The following is a 27,746-nucleotide window of genomic DNA, read 5'->3' on the forward strand; positions in this document are numbered from 1 at the left end:
AACGAATTCATAAGTTCTTTATTTTTTATCTTTTTCAGGAGAAATCAACACAATTTTTATTCTGACATTATTGTGAAAAGCATCTTGTAAATTTTTTTGAATAGCTTCTGTAATTTGTTTCAGTTTTCCATCCGATGCTCCAGCTACAAGTTTTGTTATCCTCATGGAAGGGCAATTAATGAGTACAACTGTAGTTATTAAACCTGAAAAAAAAAACTCAAATTTGTTAATAACGATACGATATTTCTATGATGATAGTTTGTTATAGATACATTATGGGGTATTGAAATAATGAGATCATATTTTGATTACTATAGGAACATTTTGTATACATTTTAGCCTAGGAGGCAACAGAAGATTTTCACTGATTTCTAGAAAGATAATTTTTTAAAAATTTGTTGTTTCCATGTGCTGAGCAAACAAAATGATGATCTACCACCCTGATGTTGTATTTATAAATGAAAATTATGGTGTAAAAATTAAACCTTGTTTCAAAGGTTTTGTCCGTTTTAATGTCATGTTTTTATTTATTCTACTATGTCGTCGTATATACTGATTAATAGATTGTACTCTAATCATTAATGCTGTACATTTTCTAACAAAACCTAATTTTTTGCCTTTTTTTAGCTTATTACAATATAATGCTTTTAAGCGATTTTTGACAAATTTTTCTCTACAAATTCAAATTGAGTCAAAACGAAAAATTAACCTGGCATTTGGCAATGACGCTTAGGACAGTGGTTGGACGATGGGTCACCCTAGAATAGATCATGGTTACAGCGACTGGTTTCTGCAACCGAGCCAAATCATCACAGCAGAGTCCTACTGTGAGGAAATTGACGACACGTACCAAAAATTGTGTAAGTAGTAGCCGGCACTGGTCAACAGAAAAGATCCGATCCTCCACCACGACAACGCCCGTCCGCACGAAGTTATGTCTCACTCACCATACTTCCAAGACCTCTGGCTAACCGATTACCATCATTTCAAGCATTCGAATCAAAACACTGCCTTGCTAAGAATGAATAAGCGTATCCACCAAAATGAAAGTTATAAAATGATAATTTAATGCTCACCTCTCGATGCCGATTAACCTAACATCACGGAGATGTTGTTTTTTTCAGGGTCAAGATCAATCCGTTATCCAACTATCAGATTCGAATACGGAATTGCAACATGTCTAACACACCTTTACAAAAGTCGCAATTCACGGAAAGCAAAATGGGTTAATCCGCCTAAACGTATTTTAACCTCTAAAAATAACCCAATATATTTTCTAAATTATCTTCTAAGACTCAGCAATAACTAACTCGTGTTCATTCTCATAAAAAGAAGCGAAGGCCACTCAGTGTTTTTTCTGCGCTCGCAAAAACAGATCCCAAGTAAACCTCCCAACAATAAATTTGAATACAGAGTGATATCGCGATATGAGCCTCACTGCCTGGTTGAGAACGGGTTTATCAAAAACCGTAACAACCGATATGCCGACATAATTAGCATAATTATTGATTCGATGATTTTCTGTAACAGTTTTCTTCACTTTCTCAACATTTTCATCGGTTATTAATGTGGTGTGGGTTTAGGGCGAGCGTCATTCACACTTCTCGACCTTCTGTGAAAAACTTGTACGGCTTATAAACATTTTTATGACTTAGAGTACAATCAACGTATGCCATTGTCAACATGTCAAGTGTTTTTGAGCACTCAATCCCATTTTTTTCACAAAATTTGATGCAAATTTTTTGATCCATTTTTTCGATAGCAGAAAATCACCGAACACGCAAAACTTTTATGCAGCTCACCAACAAATTAAACATGCGAAAGAGCTGAAACTGTAAACATACGTTCGAGAGGAGTGTACCAACATAAAAAAATCGCTAATCGAATGTTTGTAGCCCGTGAAATTTGAAAATTCACCTTATTTTTTGAACAGACCTCGTACATCAAATTTAATATCCGCGGGCATATGTGCGAGTGTGCATACCATTGTCAACATTGAGATATTCCACCTCCGGTTTCAGCGAGTACGGAATTTCTTGCGGAATGAAATCTAATAGGGTGGCTCTAACAGCATTTGTGATTATGGTTTCCATTTCTTGGTCAGTCCAAATGTCTTTTGGAAAGAGCCATTCTCCGGGTAATGCATTATCGATTAAAAATTTCTTCACATCCTCAAGTCCATCACCTGAAATAACAGAATAAAATGATTAGAATTTAGAATTTATTAATTCATCACTGAAGAATTTACATATACATACAAGAGAATACATATATACATGCAAAAAACTTATCAGACTAGTCACAAGGCAATAAAGAAAATTCAGAAATATACAATTTAAAATATAGAAAATATACATACAATTAGATTAAAATTCTCTACAATGTAGCATCTGAAAGCTCTTCAATGTATGAGAAATACACATACGATTGGATTAAAATTCTCTACAATTAAGCGTCTAAAAACTCTTCAATGGAGTAAAATGATTGATATATTAGATAACGAGTCAGATTATCTTTCAACACATTTGCATTCGCTGAGTCTAAGTGCGGGAATATATTCATAAGTCGGTGTTAGCACCTGATTCCTTGGTATATGTGAGAATCCTGACCAATGCTCAATCTTGAGTATGGCTGGTGGAGCTCTCACTATTTCTCGTATTGTATTTGTGTAGATCACATCTTCTACTCAGGTTATTTTCTTCTTTTTTGACATTGATGATAATCAGAAGAATGCAAAGTGAAGGGACTGTTAAAATTGAGAGTTGTTTGAATGTGTTTCTACAAGAGGTGCCATGAGCTACACCAGCCATACATCTAATTTTCTTTTGGATGATGAAGACTTTATTCATATCTACTGAATTTCCCCAGCCTTTTGGCTTTTTACTGCCGAATCATTAAACTGAAAGAAAAGAATAACTACAATTAAAGAAAGAACTTTTCCTCAAAAAACTGATCTCTCTCAAATATTCCCTTTTCAATTCAGAACGAAATAAATTTTCATTATGTTTATTTGAGAACAAACAAAATTCAATTAAAATGATAATGAATCATATCGAAAGAATACACTTTTGAAAATCTCTTGAAATTTATTCTTAGAACAAAATTCTACAGATATCGCTTGTGAGTGCTAATATATATTTAAGGTCTGCATTTACGAACTCAATGACTCTTACAGCATATAAGCGGATATCCCCAACTTGCCATTATGTCGGATATTGGTCGTTTTTTGACAGAAAAGTAATTATCTCCTATCAAATATTCTCTAGGACTCTAGGCAATATGAGAACTTCATTTCCGAGGCTACATATTACACAACACGGAATTTTCTCCAATAACACAAAGGTTTTGGCTTATCTCAGTATGCACCATCTGACTTCTTGTAGTAGATCAGTTGAAAATAATAAAGTAAAGTCTCATAAATGACCTGCTAAAATGACATCTTTGTGACCATCGGCAAAACTCAAGACAAAAAGCTACATAACAATGTTACCTTCAGATCGAAAAATAACTTTATACTCATTTGGTAGATCTGCACATAAAGAAGCATTAATTTTTTTTTTATTCGATGATACAAAAATATGAATTATGGGAGTTCACAGGGGACCCCTTGGATATCAATACCTTCAGGAATAGAATGTTCAGAATAAATTCGAAACTCTGAAGAAACTGCTTTTATTAACATATTTGGTCTGCTTTTCAATACACTGGAAAATATTTACCTGTCAATGATGAAACCATGAAAATCTCCTGAAAAAACGGCCACCCCTTATTCTCAACATCCTCTTTCTTCATAGGTTTTCCTCCAGGTATGGGTTTACCATTTATACAATTTTCTGTCAATTGCCTTGTTAAATCTAACAATTTTCTCTTAGATTTCAATGCATCTACCTGCAAGAGAAATTCAAACTATTCCAAATTCAGTTCATTGTGTATACGTATTTTTATGCAGGTTCCAAACTCATATATTCAAGTGTTGCAAAATTGTAGTAACTGCTTCAAATGTCTTTTTTAGCTTGAATAGTCCACTGCATTTATTGACTGTGGAATAGTTCGTCAAAATAATAATAATAATAATACTCGAGGGTATAACTGTGGCACCCCCGGAAACCAGAGACACAAGGTCACCCATCTGTTTTATATGGATGATCTTAAACTTTATGCCTCTGGAGAGAAGGATCTCCATCATTCCTTGAGGGTGGTGGAAGAGTGCACACATGCTATCTGTATAAATTTCGCGATAGACAAATGTGCAATGGTTCATCTCAAAAGAGGATGATGCGGGGACTACGGAGAGGATGTGCAGCTCTTAGATGGAAGCATCCTACACCATCTGGATGACGGAGAGACGTATACTTACCTCGGGTTGGAACAACGCCACTCACAAGAGGTTACTGCAGTGAAAAACTCTCTCCGCGGCAAGTATCAGCACAAACTTCGACGGATCTGGTCATCGAAACTGTCGGGGAAGAACAAAGTTGCTGCAACAAATATGCTTGCCGTTCCAATATTACTCTACTCGTTTGGAGTAGTGAAGTGGACTCGGGAGGAGCTGTATCAACTCGACGTAAAGACCCAAAAAATGATGCATCTCTATAGGAGTTTGCATCCCAAATCGTCCGTTCCACGGTTGTACTTCCCCCGACAACAGGGAGGCCGTGGACTTTTGAGTTTAGAGTGTCTACATGACAGAATGGTACTGGATGCAGCCTGTAAAGCCGTCCGGAGTTCGGATCCCCTTCTCTGCATGGTCCGTGACCATGAGAGAGCAGGAATTGGAGCATTTCTCCTTAGGGCAGCTGCCCGAGCAGCTGATGAACTCGGTATAGTTTTCGACTCTGAACGAGATGACTACAACTCTGTCACCGAGTTGGAACCCGTTCAGCAAAAAACTCAGATAAAAGCCGCAGAGATCACCTTACTTCTGCGGAAACACAAGGATAAGCCAATGCATGGGGTTTTCTTCAATAACATTGGAGACCTTGGCTTATCAAAGCGCCTGACGTTCGCCTTTCTCAGGTCGAGTGGGCTGAAGTCGGAAACTGAGGGGTTCATCATGGCTTGCCAGGATGGTGTCTTCAACACCTTAGTCTACCGCAGTCGCGTGATGAGTATAGAGGTTCCCGACAAAAGATGCAGGGCCTGCCGCGAGGTTCCCGAGACCCTAATGCACTTGCTATCAGCATGTCCAGCATATGCGGTCTCGGCCTATATCCATCGACATAACGCGGCCCTAAGAGTGCTATATTACCATCTACGGCACTCTTACGGTATTGACGAGACACCGATGTTGCCCTACGCTCCGGGGGATATTGAATCCGTTGTGGGGAACGAGAAGTGCCTAATTTATTGAAACTATTCGTTCCCCATCCTCAGGCTCATACAAGCTAATAAGCCTGATGTAGTCCTTCTCGACCACCAGAGCAAGACGATATTTGTCGTGGAGTTTTCAGCTCCTGGCGAAACTAATATCGTCCGTAAAGAGGAGGAAAAACGGATAAAATATCGAGATTTTCTTTTCGAATTCCGCAGACTCTATTCAGACCACTATGTCAAGATGATTGTTCCGATTATTGGAATGATGCCCTAATCTCACCAACAAAAGTTTGTGGGGACTTGCTCTTACTGGAACTATAAACTATTTGCACAAAAAATAATCCCATTATTCACTCCAATCCCTCCTAAAATATTGATTCGATCTTTCAGATTTTAGTAAATACAATCAATAATATTGGTGATATTATTTTGAGTAACATACCTTGTTGAGTACCAAAAAACTTGGCTTTCTTTTGTGCATATCCAATAACTTTATTAGTTTTATATCTAATTTTTCTCTGGTCCAAATATTAGTAACATCATGTATTACTCCAATGATGTCAGCCTCTTTAGAAACATTTTTGCTATCCCTGATGAACGTTTTCTGAAGATTATACCTGCAATGTGAGTTTTATAAAAAGTATCTTAATCGCCACAATACGCAACATACTTTTTATGCTCTCTGTCACTTACAACTCCGGGAGTATCAACGAATATAATTTGTGCATCATCTTCCGTAAATATGGCTTTTGCTTTGTTTCTTGTTGTATGAACTTTAGCTGATGTGGCAAAAACCTTGAAAAAATAATGAAAAGAATTATGCCAATTGGGTTAAGTTATACTTACTTCAGAAACAGAAGACAGATAAAATACTTTTTGGGGCAATTAAATAAAATAATTTGTTGAAAACTTTTATGGCAATAATAATAAAATCTTATGAAAAGGGAGAATAACACTATGCCTAAAACAATGACCCTTGTTGATCGTACTGCTGCCAATGGTATTGATATTGCCAACCTGTTTGCTAACCAATTTTCTCCCGTCTACACAAATCAATCCTTATGATACCCATATTATATCTATGGTTAATGTGTAATTATCACATCGAAATCTCTAAATCTATGAAAAACTGTCTGAATTTAATACCAACAAAAGCCCTGGTCCTGATGGAATTCCCCCTACTCTTCCTAAACAGTTTAGCTTAATTTTATCTTGCCCACTATACCATATATTTATTAATTCTCTATCATCAGGCGAATTTCTGAGCTACTGGAAAACCTCATATGTTATAGTACATTCGGTATTGGGTTTCAAGAATGGAAACATGCCGAAACATCAAAGACAGCAATGCAATTCACCCACAAAGTCACTGAGATATTTCTACCCGTTATGCCCCTTGAGGATGCCGCTAAGAAGCCATTAAAATAGTGACTTGCGTTAAATATAGTATTAATAGGCTTCGGACTGGGGGGTTTTAATATAAATTTTCCAATGATATATTCTGTATGATGCGAAGGAAAGATCAAGCCGGTCCTATTGATGGCTGCAGTGTGTCTGTTGACAGTATAATTCAAAGGAATATCTATTTTTACCGCTTTCAAAAAAACATGGTTTTCTCAATCCTTTTCAACTTAAATCTCATTTGTTGGAGAATGTCTTGGTTACTGCTGGATATATTTTCTCATTTGTCGTAGTTGATTTGTTATTTTGTTTGTTATGAATGAGATTTTTCAAGAATAAATGTTGTATATTCATTTATTCAATTCATTGAGAATAAATGATTTGAATGCAGTACGCATATAGCACTATTACATATAGATATACTGTAGTTTCTCTCATTTCTAGACATACTATACCTCAATATATAAAGCCGTCCGAAAATCTGACGTGAGTAATTATCGTCCCATTTCTATTCTTAGCGTAATTTCTTAAGTTTTTGAGAGCATCATTGCTGACGATTCAAAATATCTTGAGTGAGGCCGATACATTGATTCTACAAAACGATGTAGATTGCCTACCTAACTGGTGTAGGCAAAATGTTAAGTGTTTGAACTTTCAAATATAGTTCTGCCTTTGAAACCAAAGATCTAGGAGTCCACAATCAGCTATAAATCACACATTTCTGCTGTAATTCAGGCCTCTTACAAAGGTATATTTGTATCTAATCCAAAATTTCATATGTGAAACTATGGAAAAACTAGTTCTGGCTCACGTTTACCAACCAAATTTCCATTATCTTTAAATAATTTCGACATTGATCAGATTAATTATACATCAGGTTTCATTTTTAACTATAAATTTTTATCTTGAGATTATTAGATCTAAGAGTACAGGTGGCAAGTGTGAAGCAGACATTGAAATGTTTTACTATTTATTTCACTGCTAGTAATATCAATACTTTTGGCATTTTATTTGAGATAATATATTTCCAAAGTTGTATATTGCAAAGTATTTTGTCTGTCTAATCTCAAGGAGAATAAACAAGTGGTGTTTTCGAAAAAATAAATGCTATAAATATAAAAATGTAAGAAACCACACCAGAATTTTAAACATGTTCTCTTCCATTACAATCTTTAGGACTAAGGCAAATTACTGACCTATATGCTAGCATAGTCTGTGAGATCGAGAACATTTTTATAATCCTATATGCTGGAGGTATGTTTTAAATTGAGTATGAATAAAGCAAAAGACCAATATGGCGTGTATGATGAAATTACAGAAACTCTGAGGTGACCTGTTGAACATAGTTTAGATTTTTCACTCAGTTTGATTTACAAACCTGGTAAAAAATGATGGCAGTTAACCGGTTAAGCATCTTGATTTTATGAAAATATATTTTCATAAAATATTGGCGATAAGCCTTGAAACATAAGCATTAAATATATTTGAATAAAACATTATTTTGTTGTCCAGTATTCCAATTTTTTATTTAATACCAGGTAGTTTGGAAAATACATTTCTTCATCTAAGATGTCATACCTTCCTATCCATCAAATTATTGATGAAAGTACTTTTACCAGCATTCGGCATTCCTATCACAGCAACTTTCAATAACCTTGTTTCACTACAGTTCGGAGATGTTATCAATTCATGTTTATTTGCAACTGAACCACATAATCTACAGGCAACAACCAATGTATTTGTTTTCTTCAAAGAGGTTTTGATGTATCTTAACATAGTATAGTTTTAAATATTCTTACAAAAGTTAACTCCGAATATTTTTATATTTTATTTACATCACAGATAAATATTGAGGTTAATGATTGTTGTTTTTCTTTGTATTATTGGGTGCATCTTAAGACATGTACCCAGCCGCTATAGATCAAGGTTGAGTTTGCAGAATTGTTAACGGTCCAGTCACATGGAACACTGCGGTCTAGTGTTGCCTCCATGGAATTTCAAATAGTAAGGGTACTTACCTTAAAATTGTACAGTTTCTGGGAAAATTGTACATCTCGGTTAGTTACTAATGGGGTTGCATACAAAATTAATATTTTATGACTTCTCTCGGATGAAGCATAACATGACCTAATTAACATCAGTAGCTATTTTGTCGATTGAAATTCGTTCTATTTCTAATTACAAAGATAAATAACAAACGATACGGAATACTTCTAAAAACTCCAAATTGCTTCCATAATATATATTATCAACAATTTCATCACCAATGACACAAGAAACAGTTTAATGAAAACCATCAGATTGTAAAAACGGTAAAAAATAGTCCAATTGAAATTCGATTATATATTACACCTGCGAGACGGTGGGCGGTGAGGTATTAAAATGATGGGATGGTTCTCTGAACAATAAAATATCTAGAGATTCTAGAGGATTTTTTTTATCTTCGACACATACAAATATTGTTTTTAGTATTTTTTCGTTAAAATGAAGCTTTAATTTTCGATGGTTTTTCACTCATTCAAACTTGACATAATCTCACTTCAAATAATTCATCACTATAAATACAGGATTAACAAAACTTAAATATATAACAAATCTCAAACAAATATGAACATCAAAAAAATACAATCTTCAACATTTACACTACATTGAAAATATTCAATTTTCACAGACCATATCAATACTACACAGCTTGGAAACTAGACGACTATAACTATAATAAAGTGTTTTTAGAATACGTTATCTACTACCTGTACAATAACTATCTTGTTTAGGAAAACTTTTCCGATGTACCGAGTGCCATGGTTTTATATGTAGATTTACATTACGTAAGACAATCATGTCACCGACTATTACAGGTTTTCCATCTTCCAACCATTTTCCTCTTTTCGACAGGTTTGGTAAATATTCTTTCATCCACCTGGTCTAAAATATTTCAGCTAACCTTTGACTTTCCTTCCATTATCTCCTAGCTGAACAATTTGCTTTCGACTCCACAGCCGATTTTCTGGGAAAGGCACCAACCACTATTTCCACACTAGAATCCACACTCACACGAATTTTGAAACAACTCAACAGGAGCTGTTTCAAAATGCTGTTGAGGCGTCTGGTCCTGATGAAGTGCCCGTCTTCGTACTCGAAAAAGTGCGCAAATGAACTGGCACCAGTATTTTGCAGACTTTTCAACCTGTCTTACAAGGAAGGGGTTTTTTGTTCTTGTTGGAAGATTGCTTGCGTTCATGCTATTCCCAAAAAGGGCAAGAAAAAGCTTCCAAATAACTATAGACCAGTCCCTTTGCTATCATTGACATAAAAAACTACGAAAAAAAGCCGAAAACCACCATATCCTTGAATATTTAGAAGGCTTCAACATCTTAAGCGCTCATTAATATGGCTTTTTGACATTTTGTATACTTTTGCGTTCATTCATGCCAGAAATGTTCAACTCAACTAGTTTTGCATACAAAAAGATTCATTTTTTCCAGGTAATTCCTATTCTTCCGCGCAATGTTACTTTCTGTCAATGATATTGTTGAACCTTCATCGAACAAAGCATATGTAATGAAACACTTATTTGATTCAAAAAGATTTACGGGAGAAATTCGCAATAGAACTTTGATTTCATTTCCATCTATTGAGCAAACTCGTTCAATCTGGCTTAAATTTCATTATCACTTTCAACAGTTGATTTACGTTTTTGAATGCTGTTATGTAATACATCGTGTGGTCTCTTACAATTATCAATTCCGTAAAATTTTCGAGTTTTGCAAAATCTTTTCGAGTGACATTTTTAAAACATTTAAAACAACTATGAGTTTAATAATTTTGGACCAATGATCATCTATATTGTCGTTTTGAATAGAGGGGCAATTTAGAACTGATCAGAACTGAGATTCTTATCATTCAGGTGATAACTGTTCGATTTTTGTCCAACATCTGCGTAAGAATTGATAGACAAACTTTCATAACACGCAGCCGATGAAATTTCGTGAGTTCACGTTCCGAAACCTTCAAAATTGGCTTTACCTTTTTCTCTAATAATATTTGCCCCCACTGTAACTTCAGTCCATAAGAAGTTTCGCAACCAATTGCTCGAGGAAGACTGGATTCTCCATGTGATTGTTTGCTTATATCTGCTCCAAAATTGCTATCTAGTTGTTAACAAACACTACATGAAAATGCAATTGAATTAGAAGAATCACCTTCTCTTAAAAAAGAAAAGTCCTCAATTTTGCTAATTAAACCTTTTATGATATATGTATTCAGGAAGACCAAATCTCATTTCCAACGTTTGAAAAACTGATTCAACATTACCTGTGTGCAATAATATGCTACTGGCTGCTTCTAACACTTCACCTTCCAAACATTCCTGTAACCTCAAAATTATTTCATCATTAGAATAATGACATTCAAAAACTCTTATATCATATTGATTTTCCAACATAGGCCATTCTTCTGGCTTACCTTCCATAGTCTGTCTAGTCATTACTTTCATTACTTCTTGAAAAATACATAACATGATTTATTTATGTTACCTCTCGATCTTCTGAATCACCCTCAGCTATATTTGAATGATACTCACGTTTGTCAATCCAGTTTTGTACTTGAATATTCCTCATTTACTTACTGTACTTATATCTTCTTCAATTTCAGACTCAGTATTTACGAAACAGTCAAAGTTTTCCTCCCACTCAGCCTCTGCTTATTTCTGTTTCAGTTGTGTATTATACTTTTTCAAACAACTCGTTACCTGGTATACAGTATAATTGGAGATTTGTCTCTCTTCCATAGATATTTTCACGGGAGGTGTTCAAGTGACTTGGCACATTTGATTCCACCAAGAGCGGAGAACTGCGTGTATGTAAATTAAACTTCCTGAGAACGTTTTTTCAAATGGATTCAATCTCCAGCGATTCAAATCCAATATGGATCACTACTTTCGCACAGGCACCGCTCTGAGAGCGCCTTAAGGATTTTCCTATAGTTTGTCGGTAAAAAAATATGTAAATTATATCTGAATTTAATCTATAACGAATGTTTGGAATACAAACTGAATAGGAAAAAGTGTTTTTGTATTATCCAATTTCATATAAAACAATTTTCACGTGTAACTTATTAGTTATACAGTTTTTGTTATTTATTTTTACATCATATACAAATCTATCACATTTATCACCCGAAAATAATATTAAACTTTATGTCTGTATTGATTGTCACAATAAACATTGATATAAACGATCAGGAGACTGGTCTACTGCGCCGTAAGAGAAGCAAATACCATAAAAAAAAAGAAGAAGAAATAGTTCAGAGTTCAATCTGAATCCACTCTGTTCTCTGTTCTTCGTTAAAGTCGAACTGTATGCTTGACTTTCGGTTTAATTCCGTGTGCACTTGTGTGGAATATGGTGATGTTTGTATTTGTTGATTGAATTCGAGTCGTGTAGTGTTCAACAGAACAGTGCAGAGTGGAAGTGGCGTTAAATTTAAACTTGGGGGGAATACAAACTTATTATTATCAGAAATCTATTTAGTCTTTTCTTACTGCTTTTTATATTCATAGTAAATATGGCTGATGGCGGTGAATTTGATAATACAAATACAAATGTAATTTACATTACTGGTAAGTATAGTATTGAAAAAAGTTATATTTGTCGAGATTGTTGGGAAAAGTTTCATGGCTTTCTAATTCTTCATAAATATGTGAAGATAGGGAAACCTGTAAATAATAATAAAAATTAGGAAATATCAATGAGAACCGCAAGAAATGTAGATCATTCATCTGATGTATCTTTCAGATACACATCCATCCAGCTGAAGGAGCTCGTCTGAAACACAAGTCGCTTTTTTAAAGGTGTGTGAATCAAACCATTTGGCTATGCAAAAGCGCCAATGCTTTGGTTTTAGAGAAACTGTCCTCATCTGGTTTGATTTGTATCCACTTCGTGGGTACCAATTCGTGAAAAACTATCGACATCAGATATAATATATATATCAAGTGTGGGCAGCACAGGATGCTGTAATAGGTCTGATTTTAATGATCTGACTCTGCTACGAAATGAATGGATATAATCTGAAATAAATCTCATTATTGAAAAATACAAGAGCAATTTGAAGAAGAAAGTGGATATTTTTGTGAACAATTTGGAATAAATTCGGATTCACCAGTGCCAAATACGTTCATACGCCTTTATCCATTTGAATTTGAGGTATAACCATTTTTTTGGAGACCTTTTTCAATAACTGTTCATATACTAGAAGCGAGCACTTTTAGGTACATCTTCATGGAGTAAAAGATAGGGAATCAGGTAAAACTGCTTTATTCAAACATCAGACATACTTTTTGCCTCAATTTTTATGCTGAAGAATGTTTCCATAATAATAGACCAGATTAGGTATCAAAATGGAATATCTGATTGATATATTGAGTGATAAGGCTCATTATAATTCATCTGAGTTCTATTACGATACATTTTAATAATGTCTGTAATTTGGTAAAGAAAGTTTTTGTCTTCCTACTACTCCATTTCGATACAAAAAAAGTGGGAATCTTCCAAAGGATGGAAGAAAGCCAAGAACTTTCATTTACCAAAAATTATTCACTCCTAAAAATATAACCCTTTCAAATCTGTATTTTATTCTTCTGTTTCTCTTTCTGCCTATATAAGTATGAGAATGTTTTGAATTTTGCAATGAGTTCGTTGGGAAATCGGGAAATATATCAGCATTACATTTACTGAGAATTTATGTCGTGCAGCTTGACCTGTAACTTTCTTTTTCGTCTTTCAATTTAATTCTCCATATATTGATCTGCCATTCAGGTTGTCCAAGTCCAGAGCAATTTTCCTGCAAAAGTAAAGTATCAAACATTGTTTCCACTCTCAACTGAAGGACACACTGAAAGAACCAACAGATTAGTATTTGACAAAATTGATCGATGATCTTAGAAACTTAAAAAATCTTTTGAATAATTGCAACTGCAATACGGACATAAGTCTCTGGATCCTTTGAATTTATTCATTGACAGTGGTAAAAATCAAATTAACATGGTCTAAAGCTAATAATGGATCACAAAAAAGAAATTGAAGAATTTTACATAAGAGTATAGTGTTTAGAGCCCAATTGAAAGGAATAACAAGTTTTCTGCTTGATTGAATATCCTCGAGCGGAAGTAGTTGTTTTAGACGGACCTTTTTCCTCAGGTTTGCATCTAAAAGAAACATCTGTGGATGATTTACACAATCTGCTAAGAAGTTTTCATCCATTCATAGTGTTTTTTTTCTTTCCATTATTAATGAAGAAGTTTAGGAAGCCAAAAAAGCATTTCATGTTTACTCTTTAACTCATATTTATGATTCTTGAATATAATTCTTACATTAAAATGTTATTTCATGGTGAAGAAGAACATAGGGTAGAATGGAATTATGATGCTACAAAGGAACTTCTGAAATTATATGACGAGAAATGTGATATGCTGGAATCAGGAATAATAAATACCCAGAAGAAGTTATGGGAGTTGGTTTCAAAAGATATGATACGAAAAGGGTATTATTATACTGGACCTCAGTGTGAAAATAAATGGAAAACACTGAAACGGACATACCGAAACAAAATGGATAAAGCTGAAAAGTTTGGCACATGCAAAAGATCTTGTCCATTCGAGGAGTAAGTTGAAATAATGCTTGTTTCATTCTGATCCACCTGATATAAAAAATTAGAATATTTTCAGCTATGTGTAGACACCTATTACAGGCTTATCTGAAACATTGCAACTTCAGAAGAGTTTTTGTGTCTATTCCAACCAGGCACGTTTTTTTTTACTATTTATGGTCTTTTGGTTGAAATCAGTTGAAACTTTCATTCAACCATTTAAGACTTTCAACATTCAAATTCATCGGCACAATTACTTAACAGCTTGCATATTGTTCTGCTATTTGCCTACTACATCAAATTATTTAAATCAGCACAAGGCCGTACCCATATTTTTGTTTCAGGGGGGGTCTCAATAAAAAAGACCTACTAATTCAAATTTAATTAATTACCATTACATAGGCACAGGAAAAGCCCTCCACCGAAAGACACTGTACTAACATATTAGTTTTTAGAAGTAAAAACCTCAAATTTTCAGTTCAGTGAATTCACAATACAAAATCAAGCCTTCTAGACTTTGTATGGGCATATTCTGTTATAACATCAGCTGGGATAATGACATCTCTATAAATTGCCATTAGAGGCAACCCGGTTAGCCTCTCTTGCCCACAAGAATTTCGCTGGTAAGTTTGTAGGCGCCTAAAGCAAATTCAAATCCAAGATAGAGTGGATGTAAACATTGACATGCCCTACGCACGTGATATTGAAAAATTATCAGTGGCTCGATTTGTGCCTCTATTATGTTATCAAGCTTCCACATATTTGTCTCGACTTCCGATATCACATGCCGAACACACTTCTCCCATTTCTCCGCTGTGACTCTTTTCAAAGCCTCATCAAAAAGTACTTTGAGATCCGTAAATTTGAACGTGGTGTTATGCTGAGCTACAAAATTCTTCACTTCGGCCCATATTAACTCGATGGGATTGAGCTCGCAGTGGTATGGAGGCAGACGAAGGACAATTTTGTTTTGGCCTGCTGCCATCTCATCGACTATATATTTTTGGTATTCAAGCTTGCGCTCCTTGACAATTTTTAGTAGCTGTACTCTTAGCATTGAGTCTTCAAAGCTAATATTCTTTGATCGCAGCCAATTTTGGATGTCAACCTTCTTTGAAGACGTTGTCGGAATCTTCTCTAACCGTCGCGAATGATAAGGTGCATTGTCCATTACAATCACAGCATTATCCTCCAGATGGGGTAGAACTTTTGAAAACCACTGTTCAAAAGATTCAGCGTTCATTTCTTCGTGATAATCTCCAGTTTTCTTCGACTCAAAACACCACAGCCCTTCAGCAACAAACCCACTCTCATTTCCGATGTGACAAATAATAAGCCATTTTTCTTTACCTGAAATTATGAAGAGGTATGTAAGTAAATAAAACAAATACGAGGGTTACTTTTTATATATTGAGATTGAGGCAGGTCTTAATATAAATATAAGTTTACCTGATGGATTTGTTAATCCGGTGGATAGTCCATCTAGAAAGGCGCTCCTAGATGATGTCACAGTTTCATCGACCCATACTTTAGGGGTAGTATGACCAGCATTAACCCAGGTTTCATCCATATAATAAATTTTTCTCTGTTGTTGCCTATAATATTTAATTTTGGTCAAATACTCTCTTCTCCATAACACAATTTCCTCTATCCAATAATAAACTATTGCGCCCTCGTTTTTTCCATACAAAATTCAAACGTTTCAATACTTTATGGAATGTTGACCGCTTAAAACTTGGCAATAAAACATCTTCATTTATTTCTGTGAGTACTTTGTCTATCGTGGGTATTTCATTTCTGAAAAAGTACTCGTGCACTTTCCTCCTGATTGCATGTTTATCAGCATCATCTATTGATTTCATAATGGTTTGACGATTCTGATTTGAATTCGGTTTGGAAAATGTATGATTTTGTTTATATTCCCGTAAAACATTGTAAATCGAAGCACAACACACCCCAATTTTATTGGAAACTTTCGATACAACTTCGTCGACAGTCGATGTCTCAATTTCTTCCAGCTTTTTCTTGAACACATTCAAAATCACTTCTTTCATCTCAACACTCAAATGTCTTTTTTCGGATCGTTTCCTGGCTGGACTCAGAGGATAGCTCACAGTGTCATCAGCAGTGTCTGTACTGGACAGGAAAACAATTTTGAACAATATACTATAACGCACTCCACACAAACGACTGATTACAACCCTGCACTGGTACCAAGAAGGCGAATTCACCAATGAACGCTGCCCTTTCCATCTGACACTGGACGATCACGTGAACATTACGCTTCGGTTTTGTTTTACTCTATCTTGGATTTGGATAGACTTTAAGTGTGGAAAATGACTTTTCCGGGGTGCACATGGTTACTGGTAGAGTCGACAAGATGTTCAACGTGGATGTTGAGTAAGACAGATAGGTAATAGGCATCAGCGACAGGGTCGGTATCCGATGCTGAAAATACTGAAAAGATTAAGCCCCCCCCCGTGAACACGGCCTTGACTCAGCAGAAAGATGTATCTCCTTAATTTTCAGTATAAATTTTGTTCTACTGTAAAGATAAGAGATGTGAGGATGAGTCAGTTGAGTATTCAAGTACATTGTTGAATACTGAAAAATACCTATCTCGTTTTCAAATGTGTCAACAAAGAAGCTAACAAAAACATTATTTATTGATGAAAGAAAAAAGGAAACACTATTATCAAAACAAGATATTCAATTCGCCAAGTACAAGTCACTCTTTATGGAGAATTGTATCTGAGATCACAAATAAAAATAAAATATGAAGATAAAAAGATAGGTGATAATATAATGGAAGACCTGAATATAATCATTTCTAAATGTGATAATATTTTCATTCAAGCTCCTATTGATTTGGTGAGCCAAAACTCTTTCAACACAAATGTCTGTTTTGAAAGTGACTTCAATCCCTTATTTCTGAATTCTTTTACAGAAAGTGAATTAATAATAATAATAATAGTATACAGTGTGTAAAAGCCAAATGTAATTAATTCATTATTTCGGTTACGGTACATATTTTAACAGAATCCCAAAAAACATCAAATTTAAATTATAATTTGACATACTTCAACGGAAAAATGCTACCCCTATCTTCAACCCCCATCGAATGACAGGTACAACCCCCAATTTTCAAGTGGGAAGTATAGGCTTGTGAAATATATCATGTGGTTACCGAAATTCGATAAAATGCACTCGAAACTTATTGTAATATACTCAAAAGTTTTTTTATGTTGAGGTATTGATAATAAGAAAGTAAGCAAAAACCATAGCGATGATCTTTTTAGATGGTATCCTTTGAAAAACTGTAAATAATCTCCGTGGCAACGCTAGTTGCTTGTCAACTTGTTTTGTATGTTACATTACTTGTCAGTATTTTAATTTAAGTTTAAAGTTCGTTAACTTCAAGTCTGACTAATGGTTAGATTAACGGAAATGCAAAAATACCAGTTTTACAAATGATTGGTTACGGAGATAAACCCCGAACACAACAGGAAGTAGCTCGCCTATTTCATGAGAAATTTCCTAATTTACCGCCCATATCTCAAGGAACAATAAGCAAAATGGAGAAGCAGTTTCGTGAGCTTGGTCATGTGGGGCAGATAAAAAAAAGCAGCTGCCAATGCAATGAGTGATGAACTCAAATTAGATGTGATGATTGAGTTTGAGGAAAACCCACATACATCGAGTAGACAGGCATCCACTACATTCAATGTTAGCCATACATCGATAGTAAACATATTGAAAGAAAATAAAATGCATCCCCATGCTAATCGGCAAAATTGCCGTTGACAATCAAAAATGAAATAAAAATTGAAGATTTCAAACCAAGTTAGATAGATAGATAGATAATATATTACCTTTTTTTGCCATTTGTACAATGTATAGGTTCGTCACATAGAATAAGAAATATTGTACAGTAAATAAAAATTGTATCACGCAAATATCACAAGAAACAAAATACATTGTTACATCAAATTAAAAGATTAGACTCATCAATTTTCATGTATGGTTCATATACTCATTCAGATCATAAAAACATCTATTCGAAAGAAATTTCTTCAATTCCACCTTGAACTTTTTTGGTGAAAGTTGCATTAGGTGATTTGGCAATAAATTATAGAGGTGAACACCCGCCCATTCTGGGGATTTTTTGTAGTAAGTGTGATTGAGTTTTGATTGATATAAGTGATGATTGTTTCGTGTTCTATACTGATGTATTTGAGCATTCGATGTAAGCTTTGTTTTGTTATTATGAACGAATATAAGTATTTTAAATAGGTAAATGCAAGTGGTAGTCAGAATTTTATTTCTTTTAAAAGTTCCTCTACAAGACTCACCAAAATCTAAGTCGAATATCAATCTTATTATTCTCTTTTGTTGCCTGAAAGCACGCACCCATTCGTTGGCTTGACCCCAAGAGATAATATTGTAGCTAAGTGTAGAATACACCATGCCAAAGTAAACACTCATGAGTGAATGTCTGTCAAGAGTGTCTTTCAAGGCATGGATAGCATAAAATGATTTATTGAGCTTGCCACAGACTGTGTTAATTTGTTCATTCCATTGAATGTTTGAATCTAAAACAGTTCCTAAAAATAGAGTTTGTTGGCTACATTTAACAGTGTAACCATCAAATTCCATCACATCCATTGTGTCAACTCGTCTTTTTGTGAACTCCATTATTTTTGTTTTTGAAATGTTCACCAATAGGTGATTAGCCAAACACCATCGGGAGAACTGTTCAATGACATTTCTGATTTTCGAAATTATTTCCTCAGGAGTGTGTCCGCTGACCACAATCGTTGTGTCATCTGCATACATGAATAGCCTTCCCTCCTTTATATAGTTGGGAAGGTCATTCACATATATCAGAAACAACAGGGGTCCAAGAACACTCCCCTGAGGAGTTCCAAGTTCTATTTCATGTTTTTCAGAGGTATAGTTATCAATTTTCACTACCATTTGTCTTTCCCTTGTGAATGACATGAGCCAGTCGTTAATATGACCACGTATTCCAAGAGAATTTAACTTGATTTTTAAAATTTCATAGTTTAGGGTGTCAAAGGCTCGGGATAAGTCAAAGAAAATTCCATATACTAACTTATTGGCATCCATTTGGTCATAAATATATTGTACGAGTTCAGTAGTGGCTGTTTCCGTACTGAGGTCTTCGCGGAAGCCATATTGGCATATTGTCAATGATTTGAATTTAGCCAAGAAGTCATTTATTCGGATACACATGCCCTTTTCAAATATTTTTGAAATTGGATTCAAGATAGAGATACCCCTGTAGTTTTCAATACTTTCTGGATCACCTCTCTTGAATATAGGAATGGTTTTGGAAATTTTTAGGACTGATGGAAATTTTCCACATTCTACGGAGAGGTTCAACAAATCAGCAATATAGGACGCTAGGAATTCATGGCAGTTTTTTAACAAAGACATTTGAACTTCATCTATGCTAGAGGATTTTTTATTTTTCATTTCAAAGATTATGTTTTTTATTTCTTTCTCATCAAAAGGCTGGAAACCTCACGACGTTTCGATTGTCAGTATCCATAATCATGAATACGATGAGCATGTGTGAAGATGCATAATTTTTGGGCACATTCATCGACTCCAAAATACACTGGAACCGGCACATTGACTTTATCTGCAAAAAACTCAGTAGCCAGTGATTTGCGATTAAGCAACTGAAGAGATCCTTGAACATGAAATCTCTACAAAATGTATACTATGCATTAGGTCACTCAACTCTGAACTACAACATTATGTCACGGGGAAATAGCACAGAGATGGAAAGACCTTTTGCAATACAAAAAAGGATAATTCGTGTAATATTTGATCTTTCCCATAACGAATCATGCCGAGATACTTTCATACGGAACAACATGCCTACTTTAACTACTATATATCTCATGAAAATCTTAATGTATGTCAAAACAAACATCAATTACTTTGAGAAAGTCGGAGATATTTCAAAGTATGCCACTAGAAATTCTAAAAATTTGCGACTGGGCAGGGTTAATCACGCATTCTTTAAAAAAACTGGAATCTACAGAGGATGTTCTTATTTCAACTTGCTTCCTCACAATATCAAATGTTCGTCCGTAATAATTTTCAAAAAAGAACTGAGAAAGATTATGAACAAAGGTTGCTTGTACAATATACAAGAATTTGAAAGTTATTTAAAAACTATAAATAGTAGTACATAACCAATAAATAAACCTTGTTAGCATAATTAGTGGGTATAATTGTTTACCTGCACTCTAGTTTTGTGTAAGGTCAGTTGATATATTGTAATGTTATCTGGACCTGTATCTTAACTGCGATTTTCAGTTATACATAACTCACATCTGTGTATATTAACACACAAATAGTGTATCGGTGTACACAGTGTATTAGTATATACATGGATTTTATCTCCAGTATACTAAGTTTGTATCTGTTGTATGCTATTTAATTGTACACAATTCATATTTTATGTAATTTCCATAAGCTTGCCTTGGTTTATATCCTTGTTGACTTTCACAATCCATGTCTATGGAAGATGTGTTTAGTATATATACCTTATACATTTTACATTTCTTTTTATGTATTTCTGACTTACCTAATCCATGTAATAGTGGCAATGAAGGAGAAAATAAATATCTATCTATCATGTATATACATTAAACAGTCTACAAGGCTAGACATTTATTATGTATTTGACAGGTTATCATTTGTTGCTATATTTACAATTTTATGTGTTGATATCAACATAAATATTACATTTTAGTGAAATAACGGAGATTCTTAGCAAGAGGCCTCAAGAAAGTTTCACTAGGAGCTTCTACACACCCAAACATATCAAGTCGAGAAATGATGAGACATTGGAAATCAATTTGAACAATCCTCCTGGGTAAGTTTTATCTACTGGTGTGGGGTTTTAGGAAAAATTCCCCTTCGATCCTATCCAACATAATTACGGTATTATATTTCTTGAACAAGTTCCAACATAAATAATGAACGACTATCTATTAACTTTGTGATTGGTTGATTGGTGTGATTCAAACATTTTATCTTTTAACTTAATTAAAACAAATTTGTCATCATTTAGATACTCAATCAACGAACTTTCTTTGAAGACAGATCACTGGAATCTAAAAATAACACTAAACTTCTATGAGTCTTCATTGACCAGAATTTAAAATTTGTGGATCATGTTGAACAACTCACTAGAAAAGTCTCCTCCGGTTGTTATGCGGTTAGAGTGATTTATAAAGATATTACATTAAATTCAATAATAAAAAAAAGTATCTATCAAAGACATTTATTTTTAAAACATTAGGAATAACACTTCTGTCCTTTTTTTTGTGTACGGCAAGTAATGTGCTTGCTCGTAAGGGCCGTGGGTTAAATCAGACAGATAAGTATAAATATGTACAAAAAAAATTGATAACAAGGGCGCCAAGTAGTTTCTTGTGCACCGACTAGCCTAAACCTGAAATGAAACTACTAAACAATCCAGATACGCGAAAACAATAAGGTGGAATATAACAAAGGATCCCAAAATACGCCTGTTCAACGGATTTATTCTTCACTTATACTACAAACTAAACGCTTATACAAAGGCGAAGACAAAACTATTCGGAAACACCTATTCAGAGAGGTTCATTGCTTTTGTAAACAATAATGTCAGAACACCGCAAAAACAACACCATTAATAAAACTTCTAATCGGTACTTATCTAGCTGCTAGTGATGTGTAGATTCCAATGGCCCGCTAATACGCAAATTCGTGAAAAGCTCTTAATTCCACGTCCACACGGTCGATATAGGAACGCCACCATCCATATGATTTCGGAAAATTTGTGGTTTAGTCGCTACGTACAAGGCAATAAAGACCAAAAAGGTCTGACCCCATCCACTTCAACGTGTTCTCAAAGGTAGCACCGTCCGGGCGAAATTTCAATTTACCATATCAGAGAAAAACATCTAAAAAAAGGTATTCTCGTAAATAATTGATTTCGCGATACATCCGTGCCAAAATAAAATAATGAATGACAAAACTATACGCTTACCTCCCAATGTTCGACTGCCCCAACATTGCCGGAGATGTTTTTAAACAGTCCGGAAGAAATAATTAATTTCGATCAAATTCATCCCAATCGATAATAAGGATATTGCAAGATCGCTCCACAGCAGAATTACTCAATCACAATATCACAACAAGGCACGGCAGGTTTATATCCGTCAAAAGACGTAATTTTATATTCGAAAACCAGAATTTGCCTGAAATCAAATCTTCCGAACGTTATCATTCAGTTTCACTCACGAATGCCCTAGAGCGGACGGACGAAAGAAAAAAACGTTCCTTTTTTTCTTAAAAAAAAAACTTATCGAGTCGGCTGGAACTATATATCGGGTGTTTCACAAATAGAGTTGCCATAATTTAATAATTAGCGTTCAACTATTTACAACTAATCGTAACAAAGAATTGGGGTTCAGCATTGCAAAGATGGCGTACTATGCACTCATAGATTCTCACTTACACTACGGAATACCGTTTTGGGGAGCATGCAGTCCAACTTTATTAAAAACTCTGTTAATTTTACAGAAAAGGGCAATACAAAGAGACTCCTGTAGAACCTTCTTCAAAAAACATAATATTCTAACGGTAACTGCATTATTTATACTGGAATCTGTGTGTTTATTAAATAAGCATATATTAAATTTTGCTGCATCCTCTTCCCATTACAACACCCGAAACTGCAGACAAACTCTGAAACTCACTGTGCCAACTAAAAACATTACCAGAGACTCCATATTTTACAACGGTGGAAAAATGTACAATCATTTGCCTATGGACATAAGATCTGCCAATATAAATGACTTCCTATTCAGGAAGTTAGTCAAACAATTTCTATCTGATAGACCATATTATACTTTGGATGAATATTTTAACGATAGCTTTTAGCTGACTTAAGCATATTTTGTATCTTTATTCATTAAGGAGCTCGTAAGTTCTTACTTTTTATGTTTACTCTTTTATAAACTTGACTTTTACTCTTTTATATATACATATCTTTTATATCCTCCATTTTAACATGGTTAGTACCCATGCATGCACTATTTATATTTTTATTTCAGTTGGTATGTATTGCATTTTTTGAAAGTATGTACTACACAAGCTTTGTCTACAAGAGACTATGTCTTATGATAATAAAGCATATTATTATTATTATTAAACTGGTATATATCCAGGCGACCTTTAAATAGCTAAAGTAGTTCCTGTCTACAAGAAAGGTTGTAAAAACGACATTAATAACTACTGACCATTATCATTACCTCCATCACCTGGTAAGATATTTGAACGCGTAATATATAATAGGCTCATCTCATTTATAAACTTGAATAATGTTCTGGATGTACATTGATTTCAGACAAAGAATGTCCACCGAATTAGCGATATTTAATGCACTCAAACAAATAATAAAGATTGCTGATAGCAAAAAAAACTTCGGTAGGCTTGTACTATGACCTCTCAAAGGTCTTTGACATGGTGAACCACAAAAACCTAAATAAGCTATGGTATAAGAAAGGGGTGTGGGTTATGAACTCATTAAGTTATACCTATCAAATCGATCCCAAGTTGTTAACATAATGCATTTACAAAATCATTATATATCTAGTAGAATCAGAATTAGGTAGGGTGTGCCTCAGGGCTCGATCCTTGGACCAATATTCTTCCTTCTATATATAAATGACTGTGATAATGACACATCTGTCATTATCACAGGAAGTAATACATCAGAACTTTCAACCAAACCTTTAGCAATGTCAAATAGCCAGAGGCAAATGTGCTCAAACTTGTTGTTTTTAAGAAATCGATTAACTGTGAGAAATATCTATATGTAAAAGTCTGACACTAAATTCTTAGTTGTCAGCATGGATGCGACCCACAGTTGGCAAACCCATATAAACTTATTAATAATAGATTGAGCTCTATTTGTGGTGTGATAAGATACTTGTGGAATTGAGTCTGAGAACATATTACTATGCCTATATGCAGTCACTGATTTCATATGATACCTATTATATTTTGAGGTTTTTCAGTATATCCACAAAAAATATTCAACACTGAAAAAAGAATTCTGAGATGTATTCTAAATCTAGATCAAAAAACCTCTTGCAAAGAGTTCTTTTGTAAACATAGCATTTTGACAGTTTTGTCGTTGTACTACTTGGATCTAGTCTGCTTTGTAAAAAATATTCTAACCTGTTTCCCAGTAATAGTGGTCAATATTCGAATAACATGAATATTAACACCATGCATTGTAACGAACTGGCTATTTCCAGCCATACCTCTACATATTATGAAAAAGGAGATTTACTATCAGTATAAAAGCATATAAAGTCTATCCAAATCCAAGATAGAGTGGATGTAAACAATGACATGCCCTACGCACATGATATTGAAAATCCCAAGAATTGGCCAGGGTCGTATTCAGAACCAACATCTTGTTGATCGCAAATGCTATATCATACTTAGGAAAACTTTTTTATAATAACGAGTGAAATGCACAAGTTTTGCTGTTTAACGGGAAAAATGCAGATAATATGTGTAATATAAAAAGATTTTCATTGGATTTTTCACAGCGCACTCAAGCATTATATGAAAAGAGACGTAATTATTTCTTTATTGATAATTTTTATTTTATGTAAAATCAAAAGGAATATTAATCAAAATTATTCAACTGGATGAATTTGTCTCTTCATCAGTAGTGACATCCACACCAATCTGAATTATCAGTGGCTCGATTTGTGCCTCTATTATGTTATCAAGCTTCCACATCTTTGTCTCGACTTCCGATATCACATGCCGAACACACTTCTCCCATTTCTCCGCTGTGACTCTTTTCAAAGCCTCATTAAAAAGTACTTTGAGATCTGCAAATTTGAACGTGGTGTTATGCTGAGCTACAAAATTCTTCACATCCGCCCATATTAACTTCGATGGGATTGAGCTCGCAGTGGTATGGAGGCAGGCGAAGGACAATTTTGTTTTAGCCTGCTGCTATCTCATCAACTATATATTTTTGGTATTCAAGCTTGCGCTCCTTGACAATTTCTAGTAACTGTACTCTTAGCATTGAGTCTTCAAAGCTAATATTCTTTGATCGCAGCCAATTTTGGATTTCAACCTTCTTTGAAGACGTTGTCGGAATCTTCTCTAATCGTCGCGAATGATAAGGTGCATTGTCCATTACAATCACAGCATTATCCTCCAGATGGGGTAGAACTTTGGAAAACCACTGTTCGAAAGATTCACCGTTCATTTCTTCGTGATAATCTCCAGTTTTCTTCGATTCGAAACACCACGGCCCTTCAGCAACAAACCCATTCTCATTGCCGATATGACAAATAATAAGCCGTTTTCCTTTACCTGAAATTATGAAGAGGTATGTAAGTAAATAAAACAAATACGAGAGTTACTTTTTATTTATTGAGATTGAGGCAGGTCTTAATATAAATATAAGTTTACCTGATGGATTTGTTAATCCGGTGGATAGTCCATCTAGAAAGGCGCTCCTAGATGAGGTCACAGTTTCATCGACCCTTACTTTAGTGGTAGTATGACCAGCATTAACCCAGGTTTCATCCATATAATAAATTGTTCTCTGTTGTTCCCTATAATATTTAATTTTGGTCGAATACTCTCTCCTCCATAACACAATTTCCTCTCTATCCAATAATAAACTATTGCGCCCTCGTTTTTTCCATACAAAATTCAAATGTTTCAATACATAATGGAATGTTGACCGCTTAAAACATGGCAATAAAACATCTTCATTTATTTCTGTGAGTACTTTGTCTATCGTGGGTATTTCATTTCTGAAAAAGTACTCATGCACTTTCCTCCTGATTGCATGTTTATCAGCATCATCTATTGATTTTATAATGGTTTGACGATTCTGATTTGTATTCGGTTTGGAAAATGTATGATTTTGTTTATATTCCCGTAAAACATTGTAAATCGAAGCGCAACACACTCCAATTTTATCGGAAACTTTCGATACGACTTCGTCGACAGTCGATGTCTCAATTTCTTCCATCTCTGTCTTGAACACATTTAAAATCACTTCTTTCATCTCAACACTCAAATGTCTTTTTTTGGATTGTTTCCTGGCTGAACTCAGAGGATAGCTCACAGTGTCATCAGCAGTGTCTGTACTGGACATCTTGGAAAACAATTTTAAACAATATACTATAACGCACGCCACACAATCACGCAAACGACTGATTACAACCCTGTGCTGGTACCGAACTCGTACCAAGAAGACGAATTTACCAATGAACGCTGCCCTTTCCATCTGACACTGGGCGATCACGTGAATATCACGCTTCGGTTTTGTTTTGTTTCACTCTATCTTGGATTTGGATAGACTTTAGTTCTCTTCTGAAGGAACTTGAAAATATGACAGTCTTCAAGAAGTTTAGAAGTTCAGTCATTTATTAATTGAGACATAATCACTACTATTCGTTTAACTGCTAGCTAAGTTGAAATTTGCCACGAATATTTTTAATAAAAATAGCTATGTAAATGTTTATCTTGATTATTTTTGAAAAAAAACTATATAATTTTTAACTGTAACTTGTCAATGATTAAACATTAATGTATCTTAATTTGAAAATTTAACCATTGGTAAAATCAGTACTTTTCTAGATTAAATGAGAACTTCTAGAAAGATTTACTTTTGCTGTGTCCACTATTGACCCTATTGCAATAAAATTATTATTATTATAAAAAGTTTGACTTGAATACATTTTCCAGGTTTAGTGGTGAAAACGATTCTTATCAAGACATAAAAAACGTAAAACTGATTCATAATAATGACTCCATGGATGGGCAGATGTTGGAAAATACTGAGTATATCATTCAAGATGCAAGCCAGAATCAAATACTTGAAGAGTTATCGGAATTACGAAAAATAGTCAGCAAGCATTATAAGATGGGTACAGAATATATGAAGCAATCAAATGAATTGCACTCGAAAATAGTTCATCATTTGGATGGAGCCAAGGAAAGAGAATGTCAGTCTTTAGAGTTTGAGGAAACTAGGATAGAACAACAGAATGAAGTTATCAAACAAATGAAAATACAAAACAGTTTATTACAAAAACTTTTAGAAAGACTAGGGTAAAACACCTAGGTATTGTTTGTTGTATAAAAAGATACATTTTTTTAAAAGTAAGTGTTATTGAATTTGAATTAAATTTTATATAAGTAGATTTGTTGTTGTAATTCCTCCAAAACCTAATTTCATTCAGTGAAGGCTTCAGTATTCCCACAAGGTGAAATATAAACTACTAAACTTTTTTTTTTCT

The 27,746-nt window shown here is 34.4% G+C and overlaps 2 protein-coding genes across 4 annotated transcripts; one reads left to right on the forward strand and one right to left on the reverse strand.

The window, feature by feature from the left end:
• LOC111514770 (GTPase Era, mitochondrial) lies at positions 1-8,600 on the reverse strand. 3 transcript variants are annotated; one of them, XM_074184876.1, is made up of 6 exons: positions 8,293-8,600; positions 5,984-6,108; positions 5,756-5,930; positions 3,720-3,888; positions 1,918-2,185; positions 1-203 (listed from the first exon to the last, which is right to left on the reverse strand). In XM_074184876.1, the coding sequence occupies exons 1-5, from the start codon at positions 8,488-8,490 to the stop codon at positions 1,950-1,952; spliced, it is 903 nt and encodes a 300-aa protein (XP_074040977.1). In that variant the 5' UTR covers positions 8,491-8,600; the 3' UTR covers positions 1-203; positions 1,918-1,949. The 3 variants fall into 3 exon arrangements, with proteins under 3 accessions (XP_074040977.1, XP_023026786.2, XP_023026787.2); XM_023171018.2 differs by having other exon boundaries at positions 1,985-2,185; positions 8,293-8,598; XM_023171019.2 differs by lacking the exon at positions 8,293-8,600 and adding an exon at positions 8,093-8,226 and having other exon boundaries at positions 1,985-2,185.
• Positions 8,601-12,033: 3,433 nt separating this feature from the next.
• On the forward strand, positions 12,034-27,650 carry LOC111514768 (uncharacterized). Its single transcript, XM_023171017.2, has 4 exons — positions 12,034-12,334; positions 14,112-14,376; positions 21,155-21,277; positions 27,193-27,650. The coding sequence occupies exons 1-4, from the start codon at positions 12,280-12,282 to the stop codon at positions 27,560-27,562; spliced, it is 813 nt and encodes a 270-aa protein (XP_023026785.2). The 5' UTR covers positions 12,034-12,279; the 3' UTR covers positions 27,563-27,650.
• The last annotated feature ends 96 nt before the right edge of the window (positions 27,651-27,746 follow it).

Source organism: Leptinotarsa decemlineata, unplaced genomic scaffold, assembly GCF_025532065.1.
Source record: "Leptinotarsa decemlineata unplaced genomic scaffold, Ldec_3_MD MMD2_tig00026358_RagTag_RagTag, whole genome shotgun sequence".
Classification (NCBI taxonomy): domain Eukaryota; kingdom Metazoa; phylum Arthropoda; class Insecta; order Coleoptera; family Chrysomelidae; genus Leptinotarsa; species Leptinotarsa decemlineata.